General features: G+C 45.0%; 1 protein-coding gene across 1 annotated transcript; it reads left to right on the top strand.

Moving 5' to 3' along the window:
- Positions 1 to 14,184: 14,184 nt before the first annotated feature.
- Positions 14,185 to 18,585, top strand: tril (TLR4 interactor with leucine-rich repeats). The gene has a single exon (XM_084563633.1). It carries the CDS (start codon positions 14,411 to 14,413, stop codon positions 16,910 to 16,912), a length of 2,502 nt encoding a protein of 833 aa, XP_084419759.1. The 5' UTR covers positions 14,185 to 14,410; the 3' UTR covers positions 16,913 to 18,585.
- The last annotated feature ends 1 nt before the right edge of the window (position 18,586 follows it).

Genomic DNA, 18,586 nt, shown 5'->3' with positions numbered 1-18,586 from the left:
GTGAATATACAGGAGTTCAAATGCGCTCTGACAGATGACTAGCTATAAATGGACTGATAAATACGAACTAAGTGCACTTAAATTATTCATGACCATGTCAGTACCAGACAAGTGTTATGATCAAAGGCACGCTACTGAAAAAAGCATCAGGAATTCAGTAAAAAAAAAAAGAAACCTTTGGAGTGAGAAGAGCATCAAACAAACAAGACTACCGCTGAAAAATAAAATCCTTACGACTCTTGAGGGCATTTCTGTTTACAAGTGTGAGATGTAACCTCAACATTGATAATGTCAAACTAGTAAAAAACAACTATATTTAGAAAAAATTAACGAATGAGCCCAAAATGATATGATTAATGGAACCTTTCACAAGTTAGGCCAGATATAGGTGTTTAATAGTAACGTGTTCCTTATATTCACAGTCAAACATGTTCAAAACGTATTCATAACTCCAAGTATACATATACTGTTTACATTCATCTTCAACTGGATCCATGCTTCTTCCGTCTCTTTCTGTGCCAGAATTTGACATTAGACTATGAATTTTCAGCTCAGTCTGAAGTGTGTTCTGATTACTGATATCAGTGAGTTTGTTTTGCTTGACAGGTTTGAGGAGTTCCTATAAACTTACGTGTATGATCATACAGAGTGAGCAGGGAATGTCACACTCTCCTTGCCAAATATATCATGCTCCAACCTGGCTCTGCCTTTAGGTGTGTTTTAACGCCACTCCCTTAGTACGTCGCCGATCCTGTCTAAGATCTGCATTGCTAAGTGCATAGGAGCAGAACGAATGCAGGTCTGGTGGATTAACACAGAGAAGAGAGGCCTGTGCGCTTTGTGCGTCCTCGCATGCAATGCAAAATTGTGTAAACTTTTTAAGTGCTGCTAGAAACATCCTCTGCAAACTCTTTGGTGGTTTCACTGAGTGTGTGTATTCTGTAACTCCCCAGGGCCTCGCTTTCAGTCTGTACCCTGCTCAGGACGTGAGTCATCAACAGGAAAGAATGTGCTCCGTGCCTCGATACCCTCCTATACACACACCATAACACAAGGCTAGCTACAGTGGCTGAACACTTGGCTAAAAGCGGACCGAAACACATGGACGGCCCACTTAGCTCACGGCTCTGGAGCACAGGCTAAAAGGACAGGCAACATATTTGAGTAGGTTTCAAATGATGAACTTGATTTAGCTCATCAAGCTGTTCTGTTTGCACTTTTCAGGCTGTGACACGCCTGCCGTCTTCTGCTGCAACCGGAGCTTTGTGGGCACAGATCCAGTTAGGAATTTATTACACACATAACTACTGCATAAATATACTTGTATGAAGTCTAGATATTAAACAGCAGAAGGTTAATCAATCCACAAATCATGCCGTACCAGCTTGAAGTACAGGGACATCAATGATGAATTTAGAGCTCTAAACAAATCCTTTGAATCAAGGCAACTAGCTACACAATGAGAGGTGAGTGAGGGCAGAAATGTCAAGTACCACTTTACATAACACACTCTGCCCTGCCCTCCATTCCTCCTCCATTTCTCCGTCTTTTCCCTTTTCGCACAACTCATCAGCAAAATTTGCAACAGCACACTTCCTTAGAGCAAAACCGCAAAAACTGCAACGGCATCAGTGCAGAGATTTTGTTGTCACTGTGTATTAGTTTAACAGCTAAGACAACCATAGACGGACAAATTGTAAATGAAGGAGGGAGACGAGCCACTGAACAGGCACCGTGTGCCCTCCTTAGTTTGGCTGACTGATAACTGTACGACTATACTGTACACCACCGAGACCTCTACACTGTAAGACTAGAAGTGCTGAGGTTTTGTCTTCTGTCTTACGTAATATGAGTGAATCATTAATGGAACAACACCTTGTAAATGATCTGTGAAGATGGAAATGGGTCATTCTTGTGACGAGGGCCAAGGCCGCAGCATCACAAGACAGAAACGAGGAAATAAAAGGTTTAAAGGTTTAAAGGTGATGGCAATGGGACTATTTACTGTTTGTGTTTTCATGCGTGTTAGAAGATTGAGATTAGTATGCATGAGGAAGGAAGATATAAAACAGATGCAAATGGGATATGAGCTGGTTTTGCGTTAGACCTGAGGGTAGTGTTTAGCAACATGATTCCTGCGTGGTCCATTGTAAATGAATCTAATGCTGGTGTGTTGTAACGTGAGTCTTCTGTCTCTTACACTGCATGTAAGAGAAAAGTACCTACAAGGCCCAATTGTACAATATCAGCTTTTCCCCTAAAGTTCACTCTTTGAGAATAGTCTTTGAACCGGTTTTGAGTTGAGTTCACAAAGGATTCCCAGCAATCAACAAAAAGCCAAGTATCATGAAAACTGTGTTCTCTCAGACCTCAGACAGAAATAGCTCTTTTGTATAAAGAACTTTGAAATGTTCAGGGATATTGTTTTCATAGGCATAATTCAACTAAAACTCAAACAGCTGCTATCCAACAGGTCATTATGTCCACATCTACATCCTTTGTTGAGTTGAGCACGACCACGGGCAACACATACTGCATATTTTTAGAAAGCCCTGTGGCTTTCATAAAGCAAACCCTGGTTTTGTCATTCACTAGTTCCAGGCTGAAGCCTGAGGAACTGTCAGGCTGGAGTTTCCAGTCCTGGTATGACAAACACACACAGACACTGACTTAGCAGCTAATCCGTCTGCTTTCTGCCACACATTCTTGCCACAGCAGGACGGCCATCAACCTGACAGTCCATACAGTTGTATATCCTCACCATTACTGGCTGGCTGGGACTACAAAAAGGTCCTCGCAAATGGCCCATCTGTGACTCTGCAACCAATGAAGAGCCACAATCTTCTTGTAAAGCTTCTTTACAGAATTACCGAGTTAAAGCTGTGCATGATCCTCTGATTATCAAACAGATAGCTGCTTTAAATAGAACACATCTGGCAATATTTATCATGCGCTCTTCATACCAAAAATGGTAACAACACAGACTAACGGAAGTGTGGCAGCTTATGTTTTTGAATTGGTTGGTGGCAGTAGCGCTTAGCTTATCTGACCTCTCACATCCAGTCTGACAGGGGGAATGGCTGATAGCGCTGACTTGTTTGAAGCTATTTTGACAACATGTTTTCATCTGAAAGAAAGACTGTGTCTGCGTCTCCTTTTCGCAGACAGAGAAAAACTAACATGAGCATCAGCGTGTGATCACAGAGATGCACAGCAACCCCAATATGCCATTCAACAGTCAGCTATTTTCATGCGCACTCAAAAAGAGACAGAAACTGCCTGAGAACCAGGCCGCCCTTAGATTCCTGACCAATGTATTTTCGAAAAGCTGCATCACAAAACATGTCTTACTGTCTTCCTTCCTGCGGAGACAAGGGACACTTTGTGTAACTGCTCAATCAGACGTTGCTATGGATACAAAGAAAACCGAGGCAAAGGCAAGAATATATTCAGTTTGTTTGTTCTTTATGAAAAATCTGAGGGCATAAAACATGGGGATATTTTTAGAGTAAGTACTGTTACCAGCAGAAACACGATTTCACACGAGTCTCTGACCAGCTGGCTTGAATGGAAGTAGGGCACGACACCCCACAGCCTCGCACAAAACCAAAACGGGTTATTCTCAGGCCGGCCACTTGGTGCTTTAGTCAAACAGGAGTGGTCTGTATTTACCAGCTTTTAAGTGGGTGTTGTGCAAAGGAGAAAGTGACACAGAGATAACGCAGTGAGTCACGTCGGCCACGCTGGATGTTTACACGCAAAAATGCCACGGCAGGAAAAAACATTTTAGCTGGACATCAGCTGATTGAGAGATTTGAAACAGAATCCTGTGGGGAAATCCTCTTTTGGCTTGAGATCCCGAGAGCGCTGGGACAGCAGCCTGGAACAATGCCCCCTGGAGTAGGAAATGTATCACTTGCTTAGGGGCGCTTCAACAGGGCAGATGCATGCCAAAAAAATGGGTTCAAAGAGAGCAGACTGTTACATTTATGGACCCTGTCCTACTACTAATACTCTACTTAAGGAGGCAAAGAATGATTGTTTTAATAAAATGAACTGAAAACTATTTTCTTGAGTCAAAGATTAGTCATTTGTCAGAAAACTCTCAAGATGACACTGAAAAAAAATGTGTATTTTGTAAGTTAAAAGTCAAAGTATTCAGGAACATAAAGGAAGCAAATCCACACACAAAAGCTGGAAGTTGGAAAAACTGGCATTAAGTGCTGAGCAATCCTTTCAGCTTTGGCTCTTCCTGCCAGATCATTCAAAGGTCTTCTAGTAAGTATAGGACTTATAATTTAACCCATTTTCTATTATGGCCTATAGTGTAACAATCAACACTGTACCTTTATGAATCGACATCACCCTTTGTTAAGATGTGTTCTAAAAAAAAAAATAAAAATAAACAAAAAACTCCAGGGCCACCGCTTTGTTTACATCAGTTCAGGTGTGCTGGAGTGGCAGTGATCCATAGGCAATCTCTGAATGGCGCTGTGACAGTGATGCCACCACCACTCATGCGTGAATTTGATCTTGTCTGGACTAAGGGGTGCTAAAGCAAAAGTAGGAAAGTGAAAGTGCTGAAACACTCTGTATCATTTCATGAAAGGACGGTATGCAGGTATTATAATAATCACTTAATCTGCAAATTCATTCCTTGCTAAGTAATTCACTGAAGTAAAAGTTCCCAGAGACCAAAGTGATGTTCACATTCATCTATTAAATAAGAAAATTTGAGGAGCTTTTTTTTTTTTTTTAGAAAATCACTTCAAATGGTAGCCTCCTGTAAAACATACAGCTCTCTCAACTGTACATGTAAATCACACCAAGGTAGTGTACACACTGTTTATACTGTACCTAAACAAACTAAATGAGAGCAGACTAACAAACCTCTATATGATCTTAATGTTTTACATAATCAGAATAAACGCGTGCAAAACTAGTAATAGTTTTATTATGCTCAGGACTGGTTAAATCGTCATTAACAGGGACAAACTGCATGTAGAGTCACCACAGGTGTCCCGTTTAAATTCACAGCCCCGCTCGGTTCCAGCTGCCAACGAAGCAATTCAAACTTGTCGGCGCAGACAAAATGTCCCGAAATGTTCCATGTGTCCGTGAACTCGGCGCTCACACGGGGCTCGACGACCACCCAGACATCACAATGAACCCCCACAAGTAGAGTCTCACACAGGAACTGAGCACCAAATGCCAAGAGGAAACCATTAATAATTCTATCGAAAGCGATAATTCAGACGGCAGCAGACGTGGCCAGCGAGAGACACCACATGAGCGCTGACAACTCTCAATTCAAACGGAAGCTACACAATAAGAGCAACAACACAGACATGACTTGAAACGAGTATTAATAAAAAAATAAAAAAAAAAGAAAGAAAGAAAGAAAAAAAAGAAAAAGGGCTTACGGTTCTGTGGCGAAAGCTACAGCATGCTATCCTGTTAGCCGTGGGAGATGCAGTACCTGACTGAAAATAGTCCTCCTCGCTCCAACGCTCGAGCGAGCGAGGTGGACGGGGGAGGGGCTTGCAAGGTGGGTAAGAGTGACTGGCGTCCTTTCAGAGCCAATCACGATCGAGGATAATGGCGAGGGGGGCGGGATGAGGATTGGGCGGGCACGGTTTTGAACGATCCACGGAGTGACGTACACAGAAATGTCAAAGACGGAGGAAATTGTCAAGGTGAGTGTTTAGCGTCAGACAACGTCAGGTAACGACCACGTGACTGCTCACTGCGACATTAGCTAATCAATCAATGTTGGTGTGTTTTGGCTTTAAAATATGATATTGATTAGTTTATAACATCATCCTACGTTCATTCTTCTTCATAGTCTTAGCTAATTGATCTCAACACTTGTGTACTTAATTAAAAGGAAATAATCCTGTCGTCAAAACCTAGTACTACTAGACATACTTAAATGTAAACTCTCCTAGCTACAGTATTAATAATTTTGTAAATGTGTCATGGCTTTCTTTGCCTGAACACTGAATATTTACATTTACTCGCCTGTTCATTAGATACACTTGTGAAAATGAATGCATTCTAACTTGTCCTCTACTAAATCTTATCTTCATGAAGGTTGTGGTACTCAGCATTTGATAAATAACTGTTGCTGATTCAACTGGTTTCATTTTGGAGCCTGTGGTTTGCATTACTGCTGAATTGTGTTGTACTGGCACATGTTTCTATTATTTTGACAACCAAATTTTAATTAGTGGGATAGGTTAAAACAATAGAAACACTTAAAATACATCCTCAAAAATGATCATACACACAAATTACCATCTTTCTTTCACTGTTTCATGAACAGAACATTATAACAGCTATGAAGGTAGATTTAGTGCAGGGCTGTTATATTACAATGCATTCTTTTTCACCTGTGTACCTGTGATGAACTGGCAAGTGAGTGTATTTTACTATTGCTCAAGACAAATGGATCAACTCATTATTTCGCCGTCAGTCTACTAAATCTACTAATCTAAAACGGATTCTTCTGATATAATCAGCAGTTCTCAGTTGTGAGATTATTAAAAAATAAAACCCAGTATGTGTGGAGGTACAGCGTGTCTTCATAATCCATCTGCTCCAATGGCTTAATGTCGTAATACGCACAATGACAGACTGTTTTGTAATTTTCCTCAAAAAGTTTGATTGCAAAAGACAGCTTTACCAACAGCTGCTGAATGTTTACTTAAACAATGAGTAAGTGAGAAAAGTTGTGCGATTGCACGCAGACGGAATGAGTGAGTGGGTAATCCACCGAGCATGTGTCCGTCTTTCTCTGATTTGCTGGGCGCGTTTTTTTCTCCGAAAAGCCCTGCACAATCAGTCCACCTCTATTGTCCTTGTGGCTCCCTGTACTGCCTTCATTCTGTGGATTTGTTTACCCAACAAAACAAATTCCCTCCTTTGCATGGGCATGAGGCTGTCACTTCCTGCCTGAGCTTATTTCTATGGCAACGGAGGGAAGGAAAAACATAAAAAAAAAAAGGAGGGGGGAGTAGTCTTTGCAAGGGAGAGCTAGGGTGTGCCCACAAAGCTAGAGACGGCAACGCTAATAGCAGTGTTTGGAGTTGGGAGGAATGCAGGCTGACTAAGTCTAAGTCAGGCCTGAGACTGAGAGAGTGAATGAGAATGTTCATTGCTGTCATGCGGTGGTGTAACTTTGGAAGTACAGCGGACAGAAAGGGTTGTTATCTGTGTTTGAATCAGTGGTAGTTTCATTGTCAAACCCAGTTGGATTTTTGTGAACTTACCTCAGGAGTGCACAATTGTAGCCACAAGGGAACACACCCTACAATGCCTCACAGTAGGGACTATTGTACTGACTACGCCTGTGTTCACGCACAGTGTCAGTGAGGTAGCAGAGAAAATACACAGAGCCTGTGATGATAGGTACTAATAGCACAAATTAGATCTTATTTTTAAATGCGGAATGATTAGGAGACTAGATAAAATGAGATAATGTAATCACTGCGGAAACGTAATACATCTCATTTCTGTCACTTACAGTGCACGCACAGAGAGACACACACAGTCCGTGTGAGCTGACTGTGTGTGACAGTGTCATCTGTGGGTTAGCTTTGGTTACTGCACACTGAGTAGCTTGTATTCATGCAGGAAATTGGAATCCTGGGAGGGCCTTAATGCCACTTCACGCTGTGTAAGAGGGGCTGCCGTTTACTTAGTCTGCACTGTGCAATTTTACTTTAGGTACAAGGAGGAGATCACAAATGGAGGCAACACCCTTCAACTACAGGTCCTTTTATTTTTGTAGCTGAACCTTTTCTTTGATCCTGAACAGAGTGCACAGAAATTACTTGTGGGCCCCTCCCCATCCCTGTTTCTCCCTTAATTCATGTATCGTGAACAAATAAACTAGTTAGTGGCCATGTATTTATACCCGCTGAAATGATCCGATATCCAGAATTGCACCATGTAAGCACAAACAACATATGTCTTACTTATCCCATTTCACAAGACGATATCAGGCCTTGCCTCGCAGTTCATATTGTAATCCTGTGGTGTAAATGGTATTAAACAAGCGAGAGAGTGTGTAGTCGTACTGGCTCCGTGAGGTATACTATCATCAGCCTGATTAGAGTGCCAATGTAAGATGGTAATGTGTAGCAGATGCAGTTTAGGTGAATATTTGACATACTAGCATCTAAGTTAATTGTGTTTGGCAGCTAACGTTTGCTACTATATGGTAAACACAAAGTGCAGCCGAGGCCAATGGATGGGGACGTGCTTAGCTTTGCAGGCGCCTGCAAGAATTGGATGTATTTACGTTTTGACACTAGAACTGAAACTCTGTGGACTTTTAGTATGTGCATTCATCCAGAGGAGAACACTGATGCCAAACTGTACCAAATTAGATTTTTTTATTGTGCAATAGATGCCAAGACATTTTTCTGTAATTAGGCCAAGATGCTGATGCCACCAGAGGAAAACTTGATCATGATTCATTGTCCGGGAACTTCTGAAAATGCATTCATTATCCAGGGCCCTTGTATAGACCACATTCTATGGGGCTCTGTCCAATAGTTGAAATAATTCAGTATAGTACTTTTTCCTATCTGTTAAGGAGAAAACTAGCAAAAACTAAGCTTCTTTGCAGACATACTCAACACTCTGTTATGTTATAATATTTGATGTCTGCAGAGGGCGATGTTACACACACAAGCAGTGCAATGTGGGGACCCAAACAGCTGGGGATCAGATGTCTCAGCTCTCTAATTCACTGACTGATGACTTTGTTTTAATGACTCACAAAGCCCACATTTTTCTGTACCCTTGTTTGTGACTTGTACTGCATTGTGATTGAGTGATGCTAATCCAGAGATCGTGTCCATATGGGTGTTTTGGTGCTTGCTTTCATGTTCCTTTCTTTGTGTGCCCATGCATCTCTATCGCAGCTTTCGGGGTGTTTGAGGTCCTGGGTCTGAGTGTTATCTTCTGTGCAGCTCACTGATCTTAACATCTTAGGGCATTACAGTCGTTCCCAGCGTCATTATGTGATTGAGGCTGATTGTGGGCATCGAGACAGTTTCTATCAAACTTGGTAGATCAAAGAGCCCCCCCTCCCCATACACACATGCACACTATCCTCTACACTGGCTTCCTTATTCCTCTATCACCCCCTCCACTCCCTCAAGACTTTCAACAGGGGCAATAGCATGCTCTCTAATTTTTTCCACATGTTGAGTACCTCCCTTCCTCCCTTTCCGCACTCTGTTCCCTCCATTCTCGGTGTGCACGGGGTCGACTGGAATCCTAAAGGTTCTGCCTCCTTGGCTTGTTTTAGCGCACTGATCCCCAACAACCAAATGTGACCCCAGGAGGTCAGGCAGCAGAGGCCGGAGCTCTCCCAATGACCGGCATGCCGTTAAAATGCATTTCCCACATTGCATGAGTGTGCAATCAGACATTTCCGTGCGACATTTTCTCATGGTGCATTTTGTCGTGCAGTGGCCGCTGTTTGGGATCTGATTTTGATGAGTTTGCTCTTATTTTTAAAACGGGGTCGTGATTAGTAGTGAAGCATCCGTCAGTTGTAGCAACTAGACTCCTCGTTTCTTTTACTGGTTCCGTCCATCTTGAACTGCTTTTCTCGTGCCTGCGATGGGAACCAGCTGGAGGAGCTGAGCAGAGGAGCACAGGGAATGTGGATGTTTGCAGGCATGGGGCCCAGGTGTTCCTCTTATTCCTCTTGTTCCTCTCACTCTTCTTCTATCATTCATACACGCTGAGGCGGCGCTTATACCGCGTCTTCATCTTCTGCATCTCATACAGGATGTCTTCAATCTCTGCTCGCAGCAACATGTTAATGCAGTCGCAGGCAAATGTTCCACCATCTCCCTCTAAATGCATTTGCACACTCCTTCATGCAAACATACAGGCACACGCGCACTGTTAATGCGTGTGAGCAAGCACTAGATCTATGATTCCCCTGTCCAGCTAAAGCACTTAATGATCAGAGCAGCTGTTGCTCATGTAAACTCTTCTCACACACACCATCCCACCCCCCTCATCCTGTCTTTTTTCTACCCTTTGCTTTCCCTTTATCCCTCCATTTAGTTTAATACTGTATAGAAGGAACACATCAAGAGTTCACTGAGGGAAACATTTAGCATTTTTGCATGTGCTCATGCACGCAAAATGTGCACAAACAAATCCACACCATGCTTTTTGGCCTTGCCACACACAGGGACAATCTGTTATCTGTTTGAGCCGTTTACCATTGATTGCAGCACTGCTGGAACTCTTATCTGAAGGACAAATCTGCTGTATGTCTTCATTCATTGCAGCCTGTCGCACACTGATTACTATGATAAGCCCGAGATATGAGCTGGTTTCATGCGGTGTTAATTTGCCAGGATGTGTCTCATATGGATTGTCTCTCTGATCCAAGGGAGGCCCGCGGGGGTAGACCGAGACCTTGAGATCGGTGCGTTGAGGTACAATGAGATGCACATGTTTGAAACTTTCTGCACGTCTGTGGCTTTGTGTGGGGCCTCATTAGTCCCCATGCTGTGAGTTCTGCTGTGTTGGGTGCATTTGTATAAACATGTGTCCAATACCTGCGATTACTTCAAGGGTATCACCCTGTCTAAATTAGCTTTTGTGCTACCATGTCTACGTATGCATGCTGTTTGGGACAAATCCCTGTGCTTATACAGTATCTGCCATAACATGGTAGAGACATTCGAGATAATCTTTAAAAGTTCAGTTTGGATATTTTAAATAGGATTAAATTTGAATGCCGCATTTCCAAATGAATCCATATAAAATAAGCCCGGTCTGGTTTTAGATGCATTCAGAATATGCGCTGTATATTCCACATAGACAACGCATCTGGCCTGTTTTGTGGTCAGTTCTGCGTGCTGCAGCCAACAGTCCCCAAGGGTGGAGTGGTGATTCATGGCCCAAAGAAAAGCTGAGATTTCTGTCCAGAAGTGGAAACATGCCTGCTTTTAAAAAATGATGAAACAATTGGATATTACCAGCTGATTAGATGTGCACACACATCCCAGTGCTGACCATTTCTGGAAATCTTTTTCAGAACGAGAGCAAAAACAAATACATATCTTGTGCAGGTAAACAGTGCTGCCATTAGCTGATTAGTTTTGTCAGCTGTAGCTCATCAGAAATACCTCGAAGGGAGATATTTCAAAGGTTTATCCAGAACACTGTTGAGGAGTGCACAATGATAACAGGAAGGGGGGGCTGCGGACATACCAAGGCAGGCAGGAACAGCCCATTAACTGATGATCAAATACAGGCTTACAGACAGACAGATGGCGGATAAAGCATCAAACAGGTTACCAGAAGGCAAAAACATAATAGAATGACGAATGTCATAATCTGACAACAACAAGTATTAAGGAATGGGGACCAGGCAAGGTGGAGCAGGGAGAAAGGTTGGATTAGATCTGGTGGGAAATGTGACAGGAAAGTATTCAGCAGCCTGAGTGACACTTGAACACGCTTAAACATGTTACTGATATAACACCTGTGCTTTTCCTGCTGTGGCAAGTCACAATGTCTATCAGGGAGATTAAAACGCACATCTCTTTAAAATACAGTGGAGTGGGAATACAAAAACGCAGAAGTCTCCGTCTCTTTCCCTCGTTGATAGGAAGCTGTTTCAACGGTGGAAATCTAACACTCTCATTAGACGACCTACATACACTGAAGCATCAGCTCATTTACATGCACACACACACACGCGCGCCAGTGAGCCACCAGCAGTGACCTGGATATTCTTTTTATTCTTTTCATGCAGACATACTTGCACACACTATCAGGTAAACTCAAGTGCAGACGTCTCTCCTCTCTCCCCTCAGCTTTAGGTTTCCACTGCGCACACATACACACTTTCTTCTCTGCTGGGAGACTGAAATGTCATATGGCACGGTGATTGGACAGCGAGAGGCCCACTGGGGGGATGGAGAGAGAGAGAGAGAGAGAGAGAGAGAGAGAGAAAGAGAGAGGCAATGAAAGGATGGGCCGGTGAAACCAGCCTGCAGCCTCTGTTGTGTGCAGGCACTGTGTCAGACAGCTCTGTGCGGGGTCCTCGCTTGGGCCCATTTTGGCAACTTCTCCGCGAATCTGGGTCACTTGTAAAACATGTTTTCCCTCACAACAAACCACCGTGCACAATGTCTGACATTGCGCTCGCTCCCCTCCTCTCCCTCTCATCTGCTGTTCTCACTTTCCTTGCATTGTTTACCTTTTCTTCCCTCGTCCATCTTATTTACCCCCGCGGGGATGGATCTTTCACCGCTACCCCCTCCAAATGCAGTTAAAGTTACAGTTTTTGCTGCTATAGTAAAAGCCAGCTTATGCCGTTGAAAGCTTTGAGACAGCCCAGGCGACTGCCATGAAATAACTGGACTGGTCCCACCGTGTCTGGGGCCCGATCTCTGACTGTTTTTCGATGTGTGTGTTCCTCATAGGAGGGAGAAGAAAGACTATAGAGACAGATAGGCTATACGGGGGGAGAGGGGGGGAGCAGAGATGCAGAAATGCTATGGAGAAAAGGCCAGACAGGAAATGACCTCCCAGAGAGAGGGGCTTCCCCTTGGGTTGTATTTCTCTGTCTTTTTCTCTCTCACAGACACTCGCTCACACACGGAGCTATAATGTCCGATGATGTCTACCAGCAGATATGCATGAGAATGAGGCCAGTCAGGGAGTGCTTTTTGGCCTATGCTCGAAATGCACAGAGCGGCTACGGACATGCATTAGCTCAGCTCTGGAAACCATTGCATCACTTGTTTCACATGGGCGGGTGGAAAAGAATATACACTATGTGAGTCTGTTCCTGCAGCACAGCGTATGACTTTACTATATGAGCTTGAGTGAGCTGTGAACGCATAACTTGAGATGAGAAATCGCTAGTCACGGACAACAAAAGTTAAAGGAGATCTGCTGGGCTAATCATATAGCTTGACTGGGGTTTATGTGGTGATGGACAGAAGAGTAACAGCAACAGTCATGCACCATGGAGTTGAATTTGTTTACACCAATATGGCTTTGATCAGTTGTAGAACTACCCAATTGCGTGCAGAGGTATTTTTTTTTTTTCCGGTTAAAAAGACGCCCCATAATGAAACCCAAGCAAATAACAATTGAGTCTGGCTAGCGAGCTCAAACTGATGTAGGATCAGTGTGTCAGGGCGCTCCCCATGTTTGCTATATGAATGTGCAGATGTCTTGGCGTTAACACTGCATGCTTTCAGACTGGCCCGGAAACCTTCATGTACAGTGCAAAGAGTCATTTTTCTGCCTGCGAAATTACCTCCACCAAATGTCCACATGCTCCGCTCACCCTGCATTTATTTCCCAACTTTCAAGTCGGAGATCCTTAACTCAGATTTGGCACCTCTCCTCGCCAGTCTTAACACACGACCCGAAATTCCTCGTCTGCAAATGTGAACCATCTGTGCTCCTTATGGCCTCCGCAACAAACGACACGTTAATGAGAAGAGAGCACCCAGATTATTAGGCTGCATGTTGATGGGGGTTCCTACAGTACAGAGGGGACGTAGACCGATCAGAGGGACATTGTCTCTGCTGGGAAGACTTAATGTCCATTGGGCAGAAAAACACACCACACGGGATACACTCTTATGTTTATGAATGATCACCAACATCTAAAACAGTGGCATTGTGAACTTGTTTTGTGAGTGACTCTGGTCTGCAAAAAGTTGAAAACGTTGGGGTTCTCCTGGGATTCCGTGGGAAGGAAACCTTCCTGTCTGCTTTGTCCATACCAGGGATATGATCCAGATCTCAGACCCCCGGTGACTGCGGGGGCGCGCACAAAACTCGGTCAAAGGGTTTCTCTCTCTCTCTCTCTCTCTCTCTCCCTCCCCCTCTCTCTCTCTCACTGTAGAGAGTTGCTCGCCAGTGTGTTTGATTACTTGCGTGCACGCGCAAAATTCAGGATCTCGTGCGTCAAGACTCGTGCACATCTGGTTTTATCAGGGTCGCAGAGTTGCGTGGGAGGGACTTCTTCTTCATTGTGTGTGTGTGTGTGTGTGTGTGTGTGTGTGTGTGTGTGTGATCAAGCTCAGCGCTTTTCTTTTTTCTTTTCTTTTCTTTTTTTTTTCCAGTGGGCCTAATTCGCAGCAGATGACCACTCGGGGGGATGAAGGCTTTACTGGGGAGACGAGCGTTTCCTCAGACCGCACCAGAGCGCACGGGACAAGTTAATTTGCGCCATGATGCTGCAAAGTGATGGAGCCACTTGACAACACTTTTCAGCGCGACGAGTGAAGTATGGGAGAGCGGGTCTGCGGCGTGACAGGACAGAGGGGCGACTGCACCTGAACAGCGCAAAGCGAATGCATAATCAGAATCGGACCGTGCCAGGCGCGCTAAGGGAATGGATACCAGCAATTTCCTGGCGGGGATGTGCTTTCTCCTGCTGCTGCTGCTCAGTGGGTGCGTGTCTCCCTCGCCGGGGATGGAGTTTTGTCCCGACCGCTGCGACTGTCAGCACTCGCAGCACCTCATGTGCACCAACCGCGGATTGCGCACCGTGCCCAAACCTGCCGCACCGGTGCCCGAGGACTTGCTGATCCTCAGCCTCGGGGGCAACTTCATCACCAACATCTCCGCCTTCGACTTCACACGGTACAGTAACCTTGTACGGTTGAATTTACAATACAACCAAATAGGAACTGTCCACCCAAAAGCATTTGAGAAACTCTCCAAGTTGGAGGAGCTGTACTTGGGGCACAATCTTTTAACAGCTATACCCGCCGGGACGTTGCAGCCCCTGAAGAAATTAACTATCCTCTATGGAAATAACAATGCCATCAAGAAAATCACTCCGGAGCTTTTTTCCAACCTGGATAATCTCGTGAAATTGCGCCTGGATGGTAACTCAATAGAAGCTCTGCAGGACTCTGTTTTTAAAACTTTGACCAGTCTGCATTATCTTCATCTGGAATCCAACAAACTGCAGCAGATCCACAGAAACGCTTTCTCTAAACTGACCAACCTGCGCTTTCTGAACCTGGCCAACAACAAGCAGGCAGCCGTGCGCAGTGTCTTCACTTTTTCCCAACTCAGAGCTCTGACAACTTTGCTGCTCTCCGAAAACGAAATCCAGTACGTCGGAAACCACGTGTTCCAAAACCTGAAAAAGCTATCAAAGCTTTCCCTCAGCAACAACAGAATCTCTCGTATGGAGAGCGGTGCTTTGAAGGGGCTGTCAAGCCTCAGGGAGCTCCTGATTGACGGCAACGAGTTGGTGGAAATCCCCGCCGGTCTCCTCGACCCTCTGGAGCGCATTGAGGAGCTGGACTTCAGCCGCAACCGCATTTCTAACGTGGACTCTTTGGCCTTTTCGAGGCTTAAATACCTAAAGGTGCTGAAGTTGAAGAATAACGTCCTCGCCAGCCTCTCCGGCGACATTTTTGCCCTCAACAACCTTCTTTACGACCTAGATCTCCATGGCAACAACTGGACTTGCGACTGTCGCCTGGAGGAGCTGAAGAGATGGATGACCGCGGCCCATTCCCAGGGCAAGCTGTTGACTGTATTTGTGCAATGCCATTACCCGATGGATCTGAGGGGTAAATATCTGGACTATGTGAACAGCTCCCAGCTGCAGCCCCTCGGGAACTGGACCCATTTGTGCAGGAGTCAAGCTGGGCCCGAGGAAAGTCGGGGAGGGGGTGTACTAGAAAAGGTGGAGGGCATAGAAAGAGGAGAGGCAGATGCAGCAAAGTCAGAGGATGGAGGCGAAGAGGGTCAGCTGCAGAAAGAAGAGGTAAAGAGAGGAAAAGTGGAGGAAACAGATGTTTTGGGAACAGGGAAAATTGATGGGGTGGTGATGAGAAAAGAGGGAGACAAAAGGAAAAGAGAGGGGCCGGAAGAAGTGGGAATTCAAGGAGACCAAGGCGGTCCAGAGGTGGCACAACCGTCTTCCTTACCAGAAAGACAGACACCAAAGCTGGTCTCTCTCGGCCCGAGATCGCGACCTTCTGCAGAGGCAGCTGGGAAACGCGCCAAAGGGAGACGAAGGTCAAAGGTCATTTCCAAAACGGATCCGCCAGGCGTTTCCACACCAAGCCAGGCAACAGACATCAGGCTCACTACCACTCCGTCTGTGCAGTCAGGAGAAAAGTTTGATCTTCTGAGGTCAGATCAGGAGGTGGCTTTACCTGTAATCGCAGATCCTTGCATGTTCAACCGCCATTTTATCACCAACGTGTCAGTGGATCAGGTGACATCCAGTTCTGTCACCGTCCACTGGACCACGAGGGATCATCACCGCTACACACCAGGGGCCGGGCCAGGCCTAGATGAAGTCCACTACCGGGTTCTGTTCGACAGGTTTGGCACTCCAGATCGTTTCCCCCGCTACGTCTATGCCCGCGGCACAGCTCGCTCTGTAACCCTTAGGGAGCTCAGCTCAGATGTGACTTACATGGTCTGCGTGGAAGGAGTGGTCGGAGGATCTGTGTGTCAAGTCGCACCCCGCGACCACTGCGCCGGGCTGGTCACTCTCCCCGAGGGGCTAAGCCGCGGAGCCACGCTGACCTCCGACCTCCAGCTGGTGACGGTGGCGATGCTGGCGGGGAACGCCGTGCTGCTCCTCGTCATCGGCGGGGTCTGGCTGGGGCGGAGCCTCAGGAGGAGGCTGCAGAGGAGGAAGTCGGCGGTGCACGTGCGGCACATGTACTCCACCAGGCGACCGTTTCGTCCCGCCATGGCGACAGCGTCTGTGTCCACCGACTTCACCAGCTACCAAAGCAACCGACCAGCGCGGCTTGCCCCTCTGGAGGAGGGAGATCTCATCGAGTTCCCCTGTGACCGCTTTCTGGACAGCAGCGGTGCTCGCAGAGACAGTGACATGCAGAGATTCTCCGACTAGATCCATAAAGCACAAAAACAATACTGACACTGTACAACAACAAAAAAAATATGTGAATATGTTTATGTTTTTGTTTAGAATACAGAGTCCTCTCATAGATGAAGTGCAGTGTTACATAGGCGCAGCTGTAAACAAGACAATTCGTTCAGAAGAGCTGAGCTCATCAGGGTCTTTTCAGACACCAGAGGAAGCCCAGTCCCTCTGACTTCCCCTTCCCGCTTCGTGCCTTTCCTCTTTCATTTCCTTGCACCTGTGTGTGTTTCTAAATGTGTGATCTGTTGTGAGTGTAAATGTGTACGCTCGAGTGATGTACCACTGATTTCAACTATGGTGCTAATATTGACTTCATAGACATCATATGGTCTAATATTTGTACAGTATGTAATGATGGCTGCTGGCTGGCAGGAAAACGACACTTGTTTTGTACCACATCTATCACGTTTTATACTTTTATACGGAACTTTGTATCATTTTGCATTACACGAAGAAGAAGTAAAATCCCAAACAATGTGACTGATTTGTCATTTGAGTGTTTGTATCTTTTATGTAAGCCGCTGATTAGGGGTGTGCCTCCATGACAGGAAGGGGAATAAATGGGAAAATCCTCCCCAGTACCATCTATTCATTAAAATACATACATGCAAAATACATACTTGCATAACTTTAACATATTTCTTTATTTTACTTTTGTAATATTTAAAGTCAACTTAGTGTTTTATGGTCACGAACTAAATAGTGTGTGAAGCTGGCGAAGAGAACATCAATAGTATGTTGGAGAAGTACTTGTGCTGCACTCATGTCAAGATGAAGTCTGGTAGTAGTTAAGCAGTCCCTTTGTTGGAGTCAACAGGGTGGAGCGCGTCCCACATCTAGTCCATGTCTCTCACATACACACATACAAACTATTTAAGTATCACCAGACAGACACTTCAGAAATTAAAGCTTTTCACAATGAAATATAGAAATATTCTGCCATAAAAAGATATTGTTTTTACAGCTGGTACCAAAATTACATCTGTAGGTCTCCCTTGTGCCTCCAAAACAGTTGTGACTCATCAGAGAACAAACATGGGCCTTCTGGTGTCTGACAACAGGATGTTGTTAGTGGGGGGCCTTTGGGCCCTATGGGTTGAGGGGAGGAGCCTCTGTGGATCATCCCAGATACTTGATCAGTTTGGGATCTAGTGTATTTGGAGCCCAGGTCAACACCTTGTGCTGTTCTTGATGTTTTATGAGTTGTGTGTGCGCTTGTGTCAGGCTGCATTCTGTTGGGGATGGCTGCTGCCATCAAGGAGTGTCATTGCTATGAGGTGGGGGTGCCTGGTCTAGTCTAGGTGGATGGTGCATGTCTAAGTAACATCCAAATGAATGCCAGGTCCAAAAGATTCCCAGCAGAACATTGTATTGTCACAAGATGATTGATGTTATTTACTTCTCCTGTCAGTGGTTTTAATGTTGTGGGTGATCGGTGTAATTACATATTAGAAAATACTTATGGCTGTGTTGTGGTCTACTGTACTGACTGCTCCACTTATTATGGTCATCCACCACTAACAGAAGCAGTCACTAGATGGCAGACTAGACCACACTGTATGTACACAATCAAACTGATGGCCATATTCTCATAGCTCCAAGCCAAAAACCTAACATGTAAACTAAAGACTAGACACATTT

Source organism: Chelon labrosus (assembly GCF_963514085.1).
Source record: "Chelon labrosus genome assembly, chromosome: 16".
In the NCBI taxonomy this organism is placed as follows: domain Eukaryota; kingdom Metazoa; phylum Chordata; class Actinopteri; order Mugiliformes; family Mugilidae; genus Chelon; species Chelon labrosus.
Note: the sequence above shows the minus strand (reverse complement) of the source record. Positions and strands in the feature narration are given on the sequence as shown.

What these genes read in the sequence shown, in the direction of transcription:
- tril (XM_084563633.1), top strand. Translation starts at nt 14,411, where the DNA reads ATGGATACCAGCAATTTCCTGGCGGGGATGTGCTTTCTCCTGCTGCTG.